Below are 17,257 nucleotides of genomic sequence, written 5' to 3'. Positions count from 1 at the left end.
AGCCCTGCCTCTGCCCACTGCCCCTCAGTGGCAGCCCAGCCCTGTGGGGACTGGCCCCTGAGGGCAGCAGGCTCGGGGGCTGCTGTGCCAGGGCTGACAAAGGGAGGAGCCACAGGGCCCTGGAATCCTCTGTTTGTCAGACACCTGAGCCGGGCTGTGCAGGGGGATGCCCTGAGCCCTCTGGGCACGTGGGCCCTGTACCTGTCACACCATGGGGCCACACGCAGGAGAGCCATCACCACGTCAGCAGGCTGTGCCTCTGTCATATCCAGAAGGGGCCTGTACAGATTGTACTCAGGAAACTCATTAGCCTTGAGCCACTGGTAGATGAACCTCACCATGGGGAGCACCTGGAGAAGGCACAGGGAAACTTGGAAAGCTGCCAGCAGGAGTAATGTGCCCAGCTTCCCAGAGAAGTGCTTCTCTTCCCACCGCACTGCCACGGCCTCAAAGGCTCGCAGTGAGCAGCTGGCGTGGCCAAGCAATTCCTGGGAGGATCGAAGCCAGGCCACAGACTGCTTACTTGCTTTGGACTGGAAGGACCCTCCTCCACAAGCATGTCCAGCAGGGCAGCACTGGCCTTGGTTTTGAAGATGGGAGAGTATGCTCTGACCACAGTGCCCATGGCAGTGGTCTCTTCCTCCCGAATTCTCTTCATGAATTTGCAAATCATCTGCAGCAGAAGGGCAAGAAATGAGGGACATTGCATGGAGTGCTCCAAGCGTGGTGCTGGGCTGAGCAGGAGAGGGGATGGCTGCAGGTACCTGCGCTGTTGTGCGGAAGAGGCCACGGCTGCGATCCTGCTCTCGAGTGCGCTCCATGGCTGCTCCTGGCAAAGAGCGAGCGCAGCTTGAGCTGAGGGGCTGCGGGAGAGGCCGGAGAACACAGCCCAGCCCTGCACTCCCCAGGCAGGGACAGCCCCGGGAGGCCCCAGGGCACAGAGTACAGCTCCAGGGCGTCTGACCCAGCCCCACTTCTGTCCTGTCCATGGGTGTGTCCCCGGGGGATGGGATGGGATGGGATGGGATGGGATGGGATGGGATGGGATGGGATGGGATGGGATGGGATGGGATGGGATGGGACGAGGCCAAGCTGGCTGCAGGCCCAGGTCTGCCGCTCACCCTCCTGAGGTGGCTGAAATTGCTCCAGCTCTCCAGGCTGCTGTGCTGGGGCAGTCCCAGGGCCTTCTTTCTCCTCCTTCACCCAGGTCAGCTTGGGGACACTTGGAGGTCTCTGCTCAACATCACTGCCTGGATTCATGGCTACTCGCAGCAGAGGTGGCTCAGAAAAGGTCTGAGTTGGCAAGTCCTGCAGCTGTGCCTGGAAGGCACCTGCAGGAGTGAAGTCTTGGCAAGGCTGCAGGACAGCCAGTCCTGCACTTGGGTCTCAGGGGCTCGTGCCACAAGGACAGGAGACTCGTCGTCAAGGACCGCGGTGAGGAAATGCCACGGTCTGGGCTCGAGCACACCTGAGAAGTGTGGTGCTTCACCTCACCAGAAGTGAAGCCTCAGGAAGGCTGCAGGTCACCGAGTGCTGTGGTCTGGCCTCGAGGTGACCTGCAGGAGTAACGCCTCAGAAAGGCTCTGGGTCAGCAAGGAATGAGTGCGCCGTGTGGGGGCTCCTCACAGCACCACTCTGTCCCGTCCTGCCCTGTCACGTGCACCAGGCACTGTGGTGTGGCTGTGTCACCACCAACACTAATGTCACCCCATGTCACAAAGGGCCCTTGGACACCCTGTCCCGTTCCATTCCACGGTTACCATGATGCACCGTGTCACCAAGGGCCGTTGCACACGCTGCCCCCTGCCCTGGGGCTCCACCCAGCCCGGCCAAAGTGGCCCAGCTTGGAAGCAATGCCTTGGCCCAAGTGTCTCAGACAGCCCAACAGGATCTTTAGGAACAGCTCAAACCTGTGGCTGCAGCAGGAAGGGTGGCAGGAGGTTTCCTGCCTGCTTTGCATTGCTGCAGGGGCTGCTCCTGTCAGAGCCCCCTCTCTGCTGGTGACAGCTTTGCTCTTGGGGACACCGCTCTGCAGCAGCCCAGGAACACGAGCGGTGCCCAGTGCCGGGAGCGCCACCAGTGGTTCCCTCCTGTGCACGGGGACCCCAGCCCCAGGGTGGCTGTGCCAGCACCCCCAGGGACCTCCAGCCTCAGGAACCCAGGGCAAGGGGAAACCACAGCTGTGCAAATGCTGCCTGTGCCCAAAGCAAATGCAAAGACAGACAGCCTGTGACAAACAAGGACAATTTATTTACACAACAGCACCACCACCAACAATGAACTACAGAATGTATTTATGTTATAAGAATCTTCATAGCAACAATCTATAAAATGTATGTACAATGAAAGGACCTCTATAGCAATTGCAATAAAGAACCTAACTACAGCCTGTAGAACATATATACTGAAGGGACTGTGTCCACCATCTCTGTTATTCCTGCAAGAGAAGGAGGCATCTTGGCCACTCCAGCCCAGCCCTGAGGGCCGTTCCTGTGCACGCTCTGGTGCCGTTTCTGCTCTGTCCAGAGCCGCTTCAGCAGCAGCGACTCAGCAGCGCTGCTCGAGGAGACATCACCACCCTCCCCATGGAGGCAGAAGCTGTGCAGACACAGAGCTCTGTGTCAGGGGAGCCTTGGTCTCAGCACCGTGGCCTGGGCAGGCACGGGGGCCCGGGCTGGCCGCCAGCCCTGCCTCTGCCCGCTGCCCTGGCAGCACCCAGTGGCTGTGCCCTGCCAGGGCCTCCTTGCCCTCCTTGTCCCGAGACAGCCCAGCCTGGGCACCTCGGGGCTGCTGAGGCCCAGCCTCGAGGGCTTCTGCTGCAGGCATGGCAGTCTCTCAGGGGAAGCACCAGAGCAGCGGGTGACAGGAACAAGGTGACTGCCTGGGGGCTGCTCGTGGCCTCTGACACCCAATTTCCTCAGGGCTTCCACCACCCTGGCCCCTCTGCTCTCCCCCAGCCCGGCCAACCTGCCCGGCAGCGGGGCAGCCCCGATGGAGCTCCAGAGGAGCCAGATTGAGAGAGCCTCAGAGCCCTCAGCAATCCCGCCAGCAACCCACGGGCTGCAGGACACAGACGGTGCTTCCTGGCTGGGAGAAGCCTCATGCCCATCTCCAGGCACCACAATCACAGCGATCCCCACAGCTCCAGCCCCTGCCCAGCTCCTCTGTGGGCAGCATTAAGGCTTCAGCAGAACCACCCAAGGCCGAGGGCCTTCTGGCCATTTTCCCTTCCCCACTGCACGCCTGGGCAGCTTGCTGAGCACAAGCACCCTTTTCCCCTCTCCCCCTATGCCCTGCGCACTGGGCACCAGAGAAAGCACCTGAGACACTGGGTATGAGAACACATTCTATATTTCTAAATATAATTCTATATTTCTATATATAATTCTATATCTATATTCTATATATTTCTATTTCTATATATCTATATTAAAAAGAACGAAGAAGAAGGAATAAAAAAAATATCCTAAAGAAAAATCCTGCCCGGCTCAGATGGCCCCGGCAGACAGAGAGCCTCTAAATTCAGCTCTCCTCAGAGCTCCAGCAGCACCGCCAGCCACGGGCCCACAGACAAGGGCGGTTCTTGCGTGCCCTGCGGAATCCATCTTGCCACTTCTGCAAGATGGAGCCTTGAGCTGCGCGGAGGACAAAGGCTGTTTCCAGAGCCAGACTTCTGATGGCAGGGCTGATGTCCTGTGCCTTGTCATCAAGGGCTGCAAGAGAGAGGAACATATCTCCATGGTCAGATCTGGATCTGCAGGTACCCGAGGAGAGCCCCGTGCAAGGGCCAACCCAGGTGGCTCTGGCCATGGCCAGGAGGGAGCAGGGACCAAAGGGATCAGCCCAAAGCCACTGGACACTATTGGCACTCGTGCCCCTGAAATCTCTGTGTGTGCCCTGGCCACACCAGGCCTGGTCCGCACAGGGAGCAGAGCCCTGGGCAGCCGGGGCAGGGATTGCAGCTCCCCTTGGCAGCCGGGGCTGGCAGCCCGCTGCCCTCACTCACCCTGACAGATGCTCTGGAGCTCTCGTTTGTTCCCCCGGAGGTGCTGCCCGGCCATCCCTGGGAACACAGAGCCTGTCAGGGTCCCAGCAGCACAGCTCCCTGCCAGCGGCGCTGCCAGCCCTGGGGCCACACGGCCTCCTGCCCCGGCAGGGCTCAGCCCCGGCCCTTGCCGCATCCTGACTGAGCCCAAGGGCCCCGGCTGCCAGAGGCCGGCAGCAGCAGCCCCGAGGGCAGCCGGGGCTCCAGGGCCGGGGCAGCAGCCGGGGCTGGGGCCGAGCTGCGGCGGGGCAGGGAGGGAGCCCAGCCCGGTTCGTGGCTCACCAATGAACCTGATGGCCGCCGCTCGCAGGGACTCCTGCGGGCTGTCCAGGTACAGCAGGGCCCGGTGCAGGTGCTCAGCCGCTCGGCTCCTGTCCTGTGCCAGCTGCAGAGAGCGGCGGGAGGGAAGGGTTGGTGCGGGCTCTGCCCCTCGGCCGGGCACTGCTGCCTGCGGCCAGCCCCGGCCTCCCGTGCCCGCCCAGCCCTGAGGCACCGGGCAGCAGCCGCTGGCGCCGGGCTCTGGAGGGGGCAGAGGGCCGGGGGCTGCCCGGGGAGCCGCGGTGCTGCCCTGCCCGACAGAGCAGCGGTGCCGGGGCTCCATGGGCACACGGCTCGGGGCCACAGGGGGCTGGAGTAGAGCCCGCGGGGCCCAGGGAAGGGAGCAGCACAGGCTGGCGGCCCTGGGTGCGGCACTGGGCAGGGCACAGCTGCCAGCCGCACACACTGAGCTTCTCCAACCTTGGGCTGGGGCTTCCAGCCCGCCCTTACCAAGCCCTCGCCGAACCTCCAGGTCTGATCCACCCGCAGCATCTGCTGGAGATCCTTCCTCTTCAGGAATCGGGCGGAACAGAGCAGCGTTTCCCGGGAGGCCTGGAGAGCAGCAGAGACCCAGAGATGGCACCACAGCCCAGGGCACAGGACCCACGTCCCTGGGCCAAGACCAGGAGGGAGCTGCAGCCTGCGAGGCAGCAGAGCAGGAGGCAGCCGAGCGCCCTGCCAGGGAGCCACGGCAGCTGCCGAGTCCTCACATCAACCACGCGCTGGTTCTCATCATGGCAGTGCAAGGAGAGTGGGAGCAGGCTCTGCTGCACGTGGGACTTCAGGGCCTTTTTCCCCTCCTTTGGTACTAAATCCATCATCTCTTGGAAGATGAACATGGAGCACAGCTGCACCTGGCTATCGTCCTGTACGAAAGGAAGAAATAAAGACCTCAGCATCAGCTGCTTCAGGCCCACCTGGGCACAGGCCTGCAAATGCCCAGGGCACAGTGCCAAGGCAGCAGCCATGGCTGGAGACACAGAGCCTTACATTGTCAAAGAGCGGCAGGAGCGCCTCAGCCAGCTGCAGGCCGAGGGGGATGGTTATCGGGCCACCACTGTACAGGAACAAACGGCTGAGGAGAGCGATGCTCATCCCAAGCACATGGCTGTCATTTTCCCCCAGGAGCTCCACGAGCCTTTCATGCAGGCCCCACATTCTTTTGGCCTGTGTGGAACACAAGTGTGTGAAATGCCACCCTGCTGCCACAGGGCCCAGAGGCCAAAGGCCTGTGCCAAAGGCCTGGGGCAGGAGGCAAGAGGCAGGAGGCAGGAGAGCTGGCAGCAGCTGCCTCAGTGCCCAAAGGCCAGCCAAGCGCAAGCCACTGCCTTCCCCAGCCCCACGCCGGCAGCCGCTGCCCCCTTCTCACCATGGAGGAATTCTTGCCGAGCACCACAAGGCCTCTGAGTGCCAAGCGACGCCTCTCCCTGCACTCGCTCTGCAGTTTGTTTGATGCGATCTCCAGGACGCTGTCACGGTATTCACTCGAGTCCAGGCACTCCAACATCTGAAGGGCACAGGCCGGTGATGGGGCAGCAGCGCACAGGGCTGGGCCCAGGCAGCAGCACAGGGCGTGGGCACCGTCCCGGGCGGCTGCGGCACCGAGAGGGCAGAGAGCTGGGAGACAGCTCAGCGAGACAGCGCTGCCCTTCAGGCTCACCTCCACAAGGAACGCCATGGCGGCCAAATCCCCGTGTGCCGTGTCTTTGCTGAGCAGCCCGAGCAGGTAGAATGCAATCGCAGAACACAAGGGTAGGGACACGTGACGCATTGCTCTGATGGGAGGAAAAAGGAACCAAGACCCTGAGCCAGTGGGAAAAACCTCTCCATGGACTGACTCCCAGGAGGAGCTTGGCCCTTCTCCACCACCCTGCAAGGGGACCCAGGCCCTTTGGGAAGCAGCTGCTCTTGGGCACCCTCCTCTCCCAGGCTTGTGCAGTGTCCTTGGCCATCCCTTGGTGACAAGGCCCTCTGGCCCATGACCACGGGGACTGTGTGGGGCACCCCAGGCACGGGGCACAAACGCTGTTTGGGGGCAGCTCACCTGGCCAGCACACCCACAGCACAGTGGTGCGTGCCAGCACACAGCAGCGTGTCCCAGCCACACTCGTCTTCCACTGCTGCCACCACATCCTCATAGTGCAGTCGGCAGAGCAGGGCCTTCAGGGTCTGCACTGCAAACCTGTGTGCACAGCAAAGCCCAGGTGATGCTGGGAGCACGGGCTTCTGCCCTGGGGACATGGCAGGGACAGGAGGACTGGCATGGAGCACCTGTTGGGGCTGATGGCAAGGCCGTGTTGCTGCTGGCATCTCTTCCAGAAGGTATCGACCTTCTCTGGCAGATCCAATGTGCTGAACAGCACTTGCAAGAGCAGATGCACCAAGAGACGGGGGAAATACACTGTCACTGCATGTGGGAGACAGGGCAGCTGGAGCATCTTCCATATCACCACAGTTGCCTGTGAAGGACAGAGCAGCCCGAGTCAGCGCTCAGTGCCCAGGTGTCCATGTGGCAGGGCCCGAGCGTGGCAGGGAGAGGCCAGTGGAGATGTAGGGACAGCAGCCGGCCTGGTGGCCCTGGAGCTGCTCCTAGGCCAGGTTGGAGCCCAGTGCCTGATGCAGGGAGATGCCATGGGAGGAGGGAGGATGGAGACCTGAGGGAGAGGTGACCTTGGGGTGAGCAAAGGTCAGTTGCAGAAACTCACAGCCAGGGCAAGGACAGCCGTGTGGTCCCCGTCGGAGGTGCACATGCTGAGCTCTGGCCAGGTGCCCAGCACATCCAGAAGTATCAGCATGGCTGGCTCTGCAGCCCTGCACGAGCACATGATGCTCTTCCACATGGTGGTAGCAGCTCTGTGGGGTCAGAGTTCTGTGTCAGGGGGGTCTGGGACACATCCCCGTGGCCTGGGCAGCAGCAGGGAGCTGAGCTGGCTGCCAGCCCTGCCTCTGCCCACTGCCCCTCAGTGGCAGCCCAGCCCTGTGGGGACTGGCCCCTGAGGGCAGCAGGCTCGGGGGCTGCTGTGCCAGGGCTGACAAAGGGAGGAGCCACAGGGCCCTGGAATCCTCTGTTTGTCAGACACCTGAGCCGGGCTGTGCAGGGGGATGCCCTGAGCCCTCTGGGCACGTGGGCCCTGTACCTGTCACACCATGGGGCCACACGCAGGAGAGCCATCACCACGTCAGCAGGCTGTGCCTCTGTCATATCCAGAAGGGGCCTGTACAGATTGTACTCAGGAAACTCATTAGCCTTGAGCCACTGGTAGATGAACCTCACCATGGGGAGCACCTGGAGAAGGCACAGGGAAACTTGGAAAGCTGCCAGCAGGAGTAATGTGCCCAGCTTCCCAGAGAAGTGCTTCTCTTCCCACCGCACTGCCACGGCCTCAAAGGCTCGCAGTGAGCAGCTGGCGTGGCCAAGCAATTCCTGGGAGGATCGAAGCCAGGCCACAGACTGCCTTACTTGCTTTGGACTGGAAGGACCCTCCTCCACAAGCATGTCCAGCAGGGCAGCACTGGCCTTGGTTTTGAAGATGGGAGAGTATGCTCTGACCACAGTGCCCATGGCAGTGGTCTCTTCCTCCCGAATTCTCTTCATGAATTTGCAAATCATCTGCAGCAGAAGGGCAAGAAATGAGGGACATTGCATGGAGTGCTCCAAGCGTGGTGCTGGGCTGAGCAGGAGAGGGGATGGCTGCAGGTACCTGCGCTGTTGTGCGGAAGAGGCCACGGCTGCGATCCTGCTCTCGAGTGCGCTCCATGGCTGCTCCTGGCAAAGAGCGAGCGCAGCTTGAGCTGAGGGGCTGCGGGAGAGGCCGGAGAACACAGCCCAGCCCTGCACTCCCCAGGCAGGGACAGCCCCAGGAGGCCCCAGGGCACAGAGTACAGCTCCAGGGCGTCTGACCCAGCCCCACTTCTGTCCTGTCCATGGGTGTGTCCCCGGGGGATGGGATGGGATGGGATGGGATGGGATGGGATGGGATGGGATGGGATGGGATGGGATGGGACGAGGCCAAGCTGGCTGCAGGCCCAGGTCTGCCGCTCACCCTCCTGAGGTGGCTGAAATTGCTCCAGCTCTCCAGGCTGCTGTGCTGGGGCAGTCCCAGGGCCTTCTTTCTCCTCCTTCACCCAGGTCAGCTTGGGGACACTTGGAGGTCTCTGCTCAACATCACTGCCTGGATTCATGGCTACTCGCAGCAGAGGTGGCTCAGAAAAGGTCTGAGTTGGCAAGTCCTGCAGCTGTGCCTGGAAGGCACCTGCAGGAGTGAAGTCTTGGCAAGGCTGCAGGACAGCCAGTCCTGCACTTGGGTCTCAGGGGCTCGTGCCACAAGGACAGGAGACTCGTCGTCAAGGACCGCGGTGAGGAAATGCCACGGTCTGGGCTCGAGCACACCTGAGAAGTGTGGTGCTTCACCTCACCAGAAGTGAAGCCTCGGGAAGGCTGCAGGTCACCGAGTGCTGTGGTCTGGCCTCGAGGTGACCTGCAGGAGTAACGCCTCAGAAAGGCTCTGGGTCAGCAAGGAATGAGTGCGCCGTGTGGGGGCTCCTCACAGCACCACTCTGTCCCGTCCTGCCCTGTCACGTGCACCAGGCACTGTGGTGTGGCTGTGTCACCACCAACACTAATGTCACCCCATGTCACAAAGGGCCCTTGGACACCCTGTCCCGTTCCATTCCACGGTTACCATGATGCACCGTGTCACCAAGGGCCGTTGCACACGCTGCCCCCTGCCCTGGGGCTCCACCCAGCCCGGCCAAAGTGGCCCAGCTTGGAAGCAATGCCTTGGCCCAAGTGTCTCAGACAGCCCAACAGGATCTTTAGGAACAGCTCAAACCTGTGGCTGCAGCAGGAAGGGTGGCAGGAGGTTTCCTGCCTGCTTTGCATTGCTGCAGGGGCTGCTCCTGTCAGAGCCCCCTCTCTGCTGGTGACAGCTTTGCTCTTGGGGACACCGCTCTGCAGCAGCCCAGGAACACGAGTGGTGCCCAGTGCCGGGAGCGCCACCAGTGGTTCCCTCCTGTGCACGGGGACCCCAGCCCCAGGGTGGCTGTGCCAGCACCCCCAGGGACCTCCAGCCTCAGGAACCCAGGGCAAGGGGAAACCACAGCTGTGCAAATGCTGCCTGTGCCCAAAGCAAATGCAAAGACAGACAGCCTGTGACAAACAAGGACAATTTATTTACACAACAGCACCACCACCAACAATGAACTACAGAATGTATTTATGTTATAAGAATCTTCATAGCAACAATCTATAAAATGTATGTACAATGAAAGGACCTCTATAGCAATTGCAATAAAGAACCTAACTACAGCCTGTAGAACATATATACTGAAGGGACTGTGTCCACCATCTCTGTTATTCCTGCAAGAGAAGGAGGCATCTTGGCCACTCCAGCCCAGCCCTGAGGGCCGTTCCTGTGCACGCTCTGGTGCCGTTTCTGCTCTGTCCAGAGCCGCTTCAGCAGCAGCGACTCAGCAGCGCTGCTCGAGGAGACATCACCACCCTCCCCATGGAGGCAGAAGCTGTGCAGACACAGAGCTCTGTGTCAGGGGAGCCTTGGTCTCAGCACCGTGGCCTGGGCAGGCGCGGGGGCCCGGGCTGGCCGCCAGCCCTGCCTCTGCCTGCTGCCCTGGCAGCACCCACTGGCTGTGCCCTGCCAGGGCCTCCTTGCCCTCCTTGTCCCGAGACAGCCCAGCCTGGGCACCTCGGGGCTGCTGAGGCCCAGCCTCGAGGGCTTCTGCTGCAGGCATGGCAGTCTCTCAGGGGAAGCACCAGAGCAGCGGGTGACAGGAACAAGGTGACTGCCTGGGGGCTGCTCGTGGCCTCTGACACCCAATTTCCTCAGGGCTTCCACCACCCTGGCCCCTCTGCTCTCCCCCAGCCCGGCCAACCTGCCCGGCAGCGGTGCAGCCCCGATGGAGCTCCAGAGGAGCCAGATTGAGAGAGCCTCAGAGCCCTCAGCAATCCCGCCAGCAACCCACAGGCTGCAGGACACAGACGGCGCTTCCTGGCTGGGAGAAGCCTCGTGCCCATCTCCAGGCACCACAATCACAGCGATCCCCACAGCTCCAGCCCCTGCCCAGCTCCTCTGTGGGCAGCGTTAAGGCTTCAGCAGAACCACCCAAGGCCGAGGGCCTTCTGGCCATTTTCCCTTCCCCACTGCACGCCTGGGCAGCTTGCTGAGCACAAGCACCCTTTTCCCCTCTCCCCCTATGCCCTGCGCACTGGGCACCAGAGAAAGCACCTGAGACACTGGGTATGAGAACACATTCTATATTTCTAAATATAATTCTATATTTCTATATATAATTCTATATCTATATTCTATATATTTCTATTTCTATATATCTATATTAAAAAGAACGAAGAAGAAGGAATAAAAAAAATATCCTAAAGAAAAATCCTGCCCGGCTCAGATGGCCCCGGCAGACAGAGAGCCTCTCAATTCAGCTCTCCTCAGAGCTCCAGCAGCACCGCCAGCCACGGGCCCACAGACAAGGGCGGTTCTTGCGTGCCCTGCGGAATCCATCTTGCCACTTCTGCAAGATGGAGCCTTGAGCTGCGCGGAGGACAAAGGCTGTTTCCAGAGCCAGACTTCTGATGGCAGGGCTGATGTCCTGTGCCTTGTCATCAAGGGCTGCAAGAGAGAGGAACAGATCTCCATGGTCAGATCTGGATCTGCAGGTACCCGAGGAGAGCCCCGTGCAAGGGCCAACCCAGGTGGCTCTGGCCATGGCCAGGAGGGAGCAGGGACCAAAGGGATCAGCCCAAAGCCACTGGACACTATTGGCACTCGTGCCCCTGAAATCTCTGTGTGTGCCCTGGCCACACCAGGCCTGGTCCGCACAGGGAGCAGAGCCCTGGGCAGCCGGGGCAGGGATTGCAGCTCCCCTTGGCAGCCGGGGCTGGCAGCCCGCTGCCCTCACTCACCCTGACAGATGCTCTGGAGCTCTCGTTTGTTCCCCCGGAGGTGCTGCCCGGCCATCCCTGGGAACACAGAGCCTGTCAGGGTCCCAGCAGCACAGCTCCCTGCCAGCGGCGCTGCCAGCCCTGGGGCCACACGGCCTCCTGCCCCGGCAGGGCTCAGCCCCGGCCCTTGCCGCATCCTGACTGAGCCCAAGGGCCCCGGCTGCCAGAGGCCGGCAGCAGCAGCCCCGAGGGCAGCCGGGGCTCCAGGGCCGGGGCAGCAGCCGGGGCTGGGGCCGAGCTGCGGCGGGGCAGGGAGGGAGCCCAGCCCGGTTCGTGGCTCACCAATGAACCTGATGGCCGCCGCTCGCAGGGACTCCTGCGGGCTGTCCAGGTACAGCAGGGCCCGGTGCAGGTGCTCAGCCGCTCGGCTCCTGTCCTGTGCCAGCTGCAGAGAGCGGCGGGAGGGAAGGGTTGGTGCGGGCTCTGCCCCTCGGCCGGGCACTGCTGCCTGCGGCCAGCCCCGGCCTCCCGTGCCCGCCCAGCCCTGAGGCACCGGGCAGCAGCCGCTGGCGCCGGGCTCTGGAGGGGGCAGAGGGCCGGGGGCTGCCCGGGGAGCCGCGGTGCTGCCCTGCCCGACAGAGCAGCGGTGCCGGGGCTCCATGGGCACACGGCTCGGGGCCACAGGGGGCTGGAGTAGAGCCCGCGGGGCCCAGGGAAGGGAGCAGCACAGGCTGGCGGCCCTGGGTGCGGCACTGGGCAGGGCACAGCTGCCAGCCGCACACACTGAGCTTCTCCAACCTTGGGCTGGGGCTTCCAGCCCGCCCTTACCAAGCCCTCGCCGAACCTCCAGGTCTGATCCACCCGCAGCATCTGCTGGAGATCCTTCCTCTTCAGGAATCGGGCGGAACAGAGCAGCGTTTCCCGGGAGGCCTGGAGAGCAGCAGAGACCCAGAGATGGCACCACAGCCCAGGGCACAGGACCCACGTCCCTGGGCCAAGACCAGGAGGGAGCTGCAGCCTGCGAGGCAGCAGAGCAGGAGGCAGCCGAGCGCCCTGCCAGGGAGCCACGGCAGCTGCCGAGTCCTCACATCAACCACGCGCTGGTTCTCATCATGGCAGTGCAAGGAGAGTGGGAGCAGGCTCTGCTGCACGTGGGACTTCAGGGCCTTTTTCCCCTCCTTTGGTACTAAATCCATCATCTCTTGGAAGATGAACATGGAGCACAGCTGCACCTGGCTATCGTCCTGTACGAAAGGAAGAAATAAAGACCTCAGCATCAGCTGCTTCAGGCCCACCTGGGCACAGGCCTGCAAATGCCCAGGGCACAGTGCCAAGGCAGCAGCCATGGCTGGAGACACAGAGCCTTACATTGTCAAAGAGCGGCAGGAGCGCCTCAGCCAGCTGCAGGCCGAGGGGGATGGTTATCGGGCCACCACTGTACAGGAACAAACGGCTGAGGAGAGCGATGCTCATCCCAAGCACATGGCTGTCATTTTCCCCCAGGAGCTCCACGAGCCTTTCATGCAGGCCCCACATTCTTTTGGCCTGTGTGGAACACAAGTGTGTGAAATGCCACCCTGCTGCCACAGGGCCCAGAGGCCAAAGGCCTGTGCCAAAGGCCTGGGGCAGGAGGCAAGAGGCAGGAGGCAGGAGAGCTGGCAGCAGCTGCCTCAGTGCCCAAAGGCCAGCCAAGCGCAAGCCACTGCCTTCCCCAGCCCCACGCCGGCAGCCGCTGCCCCCTTCTCACCATGGAGGAATTCTTGCCGAGCACCACAAGGCCTCTGAGTGCCAAGCGACGCCTCTCCCTGCACTCGCTCTGCAGTTTGTTTGATGCGATCTCCAGGACGCTGTCACGGTATTCACTCGAGTCCAGGCACTCCAACATCTGAAGGGCACAGGCCGGTGATGGGGCAGCAGCGCACAGGGCTGGGCCCAGGCAGCAGCACAGGGCGTGGGCACCGTCCCGGGCGGCTGCGGCACCGAGAGGGCAGAGAGCTGGGAGACAGCTCAGCGAGACAGCGCTGCCCTTCAGGCTCACCTCCACAAGGAACGCCATGGCGGCCAAATCCCCGTGTGCCGTGTCTTTGCTGAGCAGCCCGAGCAGGTAGAATGCAATCGCAGAACACAAGGGTAGGGACACGTGACGCATTGCTCTGATGGGAGGAAAAAGGAACCAAGACCCTGAGCCAGTGGGAAAAACCTCTCCATGGACTGACTCCCAGGAGGAGCTTGGCCCTTCTCCACCACCCTGCAAGGGGACCCAGGCCCTTTGGGAAGCAGCTGCTCTTGGGCACCCTCCTCTCCCAGGCTTGTGCAGTGTCCTTGGCCATCCCTTGGTGACAAGGCCCTCTGGCCCATGACCACGGGGACTGTGTGGGGCACCCCAGGCACGGGGCACAAACGCTGTTTGGGGGCAGCTCACCTGGCCAGCACACCCACAGCACAGTGGTGCGTGCCAGCACACAGCAGCGTGTCCCAGCCACACTCGTCTTCCACTGCTGCCACCACATCCTCATAGTGCAGTCGGCAGAGCAGGGCCTTCAGGGTCTGCACTGCAAACCTGTGTGCACAGCAAAGCCCAGGTGATGCTGGGAGCACGGGCTTCTGCCCTGGGGACATGGCAGGGACAGGAGGACTGGCATGGAGCACCTGTTGGGGCTGATGGCAAGGCCGTGTTGCTGCTGGCATCTCTTCCAGAAGGTATCGACCTTCTCTGGCAGATCCAATGTGCTGAACAGCACTTGCAAGAGCAGATGCACCAAGAGACGGGGGAAATACACTGTCACTGCATGTGGGAGACAGGGCAGCTGGAGCATCTTCCATATCACCACAGTTGCCTGTGAAGGACAGAGCAGCCCGAGTCAGCGCTCAGTGCCCAGGTGTCCATGTGGCAGGGCCCGAGCGTGGCAGGGAGAGGCCAGTGGAGATGTAGGGACAGCAGCCGGCCTGGTGGCCCTGGAGCTGCTCCTAGGCCAGGTTGGAGCCCAGTGCCTGATGCAGGGAGATGCCATGGGAGGAGGGAGGATGGAGACCTGAGGGAGAGGTGACCTTGGGGTGAGCAAAGGTCAGTTGCAGAAACTCACAGCCAGGGCAAGGACAGCCGTGTGGTCCCCGTCGGAGGTGCACATGCTGAGCTCTGGCCAGGTGCCCAGCACATCCAGAAGTATCAGCATGGCTGGCTCTGCAGCCCTGCACGAGCACATGATGCTCTTCCACATGGTGGTAGCAGCTCTGTGGGGTCAGAGTTCTGTGTCAGGGGGGTCTGGGACACATCCCCGTGGCCTGGGCAGCAGCAGGGAGCTGAGCTGGCTGCCAGCCCTGCCTCTGCCCACTGCCCCTCAGTGGCAGCCCAGCCCTGTGGGGACTGGCCCCTGAGGGCAGCAGGCTCGGGGGCTGCTGTGCCAGGGCTGACAAAGGGAGGAGCCACAGGGCCCTGGAATCCTCTGTTTGTCAGACACCTGAGCCGGGCTGTGCAGGGGGATGCCCTGAGCCCTCTGGGCACGTGGGCCCTGTACCTGTCACACCATGGGGCCACACGCAGGAGAGCCATCACCACGTCAGCAGGCTGTGCCTCTGTCATATCCAGAAGGGGCCTGTACAGATTGTACTCAGGAAACTCATTAGCCTTGAGCCACTGGTAGATGAACCTCACCATGGGGAGCACCTGGAGAAGGCACAGGGAAACTTGGAAAGCTGCCAGCAGGAGTAATGTGCCCAGCTTCCCAGAGAAGTGCTTCTCTTCCCACCGCACTGCCACGGCCTCAAAGGCTCGCAGTGAGCAGCTGGCGTGGCCAAGCAATTCCTGGGAGGATCGAAGCCAGGCCACAGACTGCCTTACTTGCTTTGGACTGGAAGGACCCTCCTCCACAAGCATGTCCAGCAGGGCAGCACTGGCCTTGGTTTTGAAGATGGGAGAGTATGCTCTGACCACAGTGCCCATGGCAGTGGTCTCTTCCTCCCGAATTCTCTTCATGAATTTGCAAATCATCTGCAGCAGAAGGGCAAGAAATGAGGGACATTGCATGGAGTGCTCCAAGCGTGGTGCTGGGCTGAGCAGGAGAGGGGATGGCTGCAGGTACCTGCGCTGTTGTGCGGAAGAGGCCACGGCTGCGATCCTGCTCTCGAGTGCGCTCCATGGCTGCTCCTGGCAAAGAGCGAGCGCAGCTTGAGCTGAGGGGCTGCGGGAGAGGCCGGAGAACACAGCCCAGCCCTGCACTCCCCAGGCAGGGACAGCCCCAGGAGGCCCCAGGGCACAGAGTACAGCTCCAGGGCGTCTGACCCAGCCCCACTTCTGTCCTGTCCATGGGTGTGTCCCCGGGGGATGGGATGGGATGGGATGGGATGGGATGGGATGGGATGGGATGGGATGGGATGGGATGGGATGGGACGAGGCCAAGCTGGCTGCAGGCCCAGGTCTGCCGCTCACCCTCCTGAGGTGGCTGAAATTGCTCCAGCTCTCCAGGCTGCTGTGCTGGGGCAGTCCCAGGGCCTTCTTTCTCCTCCTTCACCCAGGTCAGCTTGGGGACACTTGGAGGTCTCTGCTCAACATCACTGCCTGGATTCATGGCTACTCGCAGCAGAGGTGGCTCAGAAAAGGTCTGAGTTGGCAAGTCCTGCAGCTGTGCCTGGAAGGCACCTGCAGGAGTGAAGTCTTGGCAAGGCTGCAGGACAGCCAGTCCTGCACTTGGGTCTCAGGGGCTCGTGCCACAAGGACAGGAGACTCGTCGTCAAGGACCGCGGTGAGGAAATGCCACGGTCTGGGCTCGAGCACACCTGAGAAGTGTGGTGCTTCACCTCACCAGAAGTGAAGCCTCGGGAAGGCTGCAGGTCACCGAGTGCTGTGGTCTGGCCTCGAGGTGACCTGCAGGAGTAACGCCTCAGAAAGGCTCTGGGTCAGCAAGGAATGAGTGCGCCGTGTGGGGGCTCCTCACAGCACCACTCTGTCCCGTCCTGCCCTGTCACGTGCACCAGGCACTGTGGTGTGGCTGTGTCACCACCAACACTAATGTCACCCCATGTCACAAAGGGCCCTTGGACACCCTGTCCCGTTCCATTCCACGGTTACCATGATGCACCGTGTCACCAAGGGCCGTTGCACACGCTGCCCCCTGCCCTGGGGCTCCACCCAGCCCGGCCAAAGTGGCCCAGCTTGGAAGCAATGCCTTGGCCCAAGTGTCTCAGACAGCCCAACAGGATCTTTAGGAACAGCTCAAACCTGTGGCTGCAGCAGGAAGGGTGGCAGGAGGTTTCCTGCCTGCTTTGCATTGCTGCAGGGGCTGCTCCTGTCAGAGCCCCCTCTCTGCTGGTGACAGCTTTGCTCTTGGGGACACCGCTCTGCAGCAGCCCAGGAACACGAGTGGTGCCCAGTGCCGGGAGCGCCACCAGTGGTTCCCTCCTGTGCACGGGGACCCCAGCCCCAGGGTGGCTGTGCCAGCACCCCCAGGGACCTCCAGCCTCAGGAACCCAGGGCAAGGGGAAACCACAGCTGTGCAAATGCTGCCTGTGCCCAAAGCAAATGCAAAGACAGACAGCCTGTGACAAACAAGGACAATTTATTTACACAACAGCACCACCACCAACAATGAACTACAGAATGTATTTATGTTATAAGAATCTTCATAGCAACAATCTATAAAATGTATGTACAATGAAAGGACCTCTATAGCAATTGCAATAAAGAACCTAACTACAGCCTGTAGAACATATATACTGAAGGGACTGTGTCCACCATCTCTGTTATTCCTGCAAGAGAAGGAGGCATCTTGGCCACTCCAGCCCAGCCCTGAGGGCCGTTCCTGTGCACGCTCTGGTGCCGTTTCTGCTCTGTCCAGAGCCGCTTCAGCAGCAGCGACTCAGCAGCGCTGCTCGAGGAGACATCACCACCCTCCCCATGGAGGCAGAAGCTGTGCAGACACAGAGCTCTGTGTCAGGGGAGCCTTGGTCTCAGCACCGTGGCCTGGGCAGGCGCGGGGGCCCGGGCTGGCCGC

The 17,257-nt window shown here is 61.8% G+C and overlaps 3 protein-coding genes across 3 annotated transcripts in view; 1 reads left to right on the top strand and 2 right to left on the bottom strand.

The window, feature by feature from the left end:
* The window catches only part of LOC147651519 (endogenous retrovirus group K member 6 Gag polyprotein-like), a 222,124-nt gene that overhangs the window by 59,647 nt on the left and 145,220 nt on the right, over positions 1–17,257 (top strand). The window lies entirely within an intron of this gene.
* Positions 3,408–8,959, bottom strand: LOC147651530 (maestro heat-like repeat-containing protein family member 7). The gene is made up of 15 exons (XM_086841991.1): positions 8,407–8,959; positions 8,065–8,129; positions 7,824–7,973; positions 7,501–7,649; positions 7,069–7,216; positions 6,635–6,822; positions 6,408–6,545; positions 6,024–6,138; positions 5,733–5,870; positions 5,354–5,530; positions 5,074–5,229; positions 4,814–4,915; positions 4,328–4,430; positions 4,007–4,063; positions 3,408–3,713 (listed from the first exon to the last, which is right to left on the bottom strand). The coding sequence occupies exons 1-15, from the start codon at positions 8,543–8,545 to the stop codon at positions 3,523–3,525; spliced, it is 2,016 nt and encodes a 671-aa protein (XP_086698117.1). The 5' UTR covers positions 8,546–8,959; the 3' UTR covers positions 3,408–3,522.
* LOC147651529 (maestro heat-like repeat-containing protein family member 7) lies at positions 11,262–16,249 on the bottom strand. The gene is made up of 14 exons (XM_086842970.1): positions 15,697–16,249; positions 15,350–15,414; positions 15,109–15,258; positions 14,786–14,934; positions 14,354–14,501; positions 13,920–14,107; positions 13,693–13,830; positions 13,309–13,423; positions 13,018–13,155; positions 12,639–12,815; positions 12,359–12,514; positions 12,099–12,200; positions 11,613–11,715; positions 11,262–11,348 (listed from the first exon to the last, which is right to left on the bottom strand). The coding sequence occupies exons 1-14, from the start codon at positions 15,833–15,835 to the stop codon at positions 11,284–11,286; spliced, it is 1,833 nt and encodes a 610-aa protein (XP_086699096.1). The 5' UTR covers positions 15,836–16,249; the 3' UTR covers positions 11,262–11,283.

Source organism: Cyanistes caeruleus, chromosome 9 (assembly GCF_971803275.1).
Source record: "Cyanistes caeruleus chromosome 9, bCyaCae1.hap1.1, whole genome shotgun sequence".
Classification (NCBI taxonomy): domain Eukaryota; kingdom Metazoa; phylum Chordata; class Aves; order Passeriformes; family Paridae; genus Cyanistes; species Cyanistes caeruleus.
The sequence above is the reverse complement of the archived record's forward strand: the minus strand, read 5'-3'. Positions and strand labels throughout refer to the sequence as shown.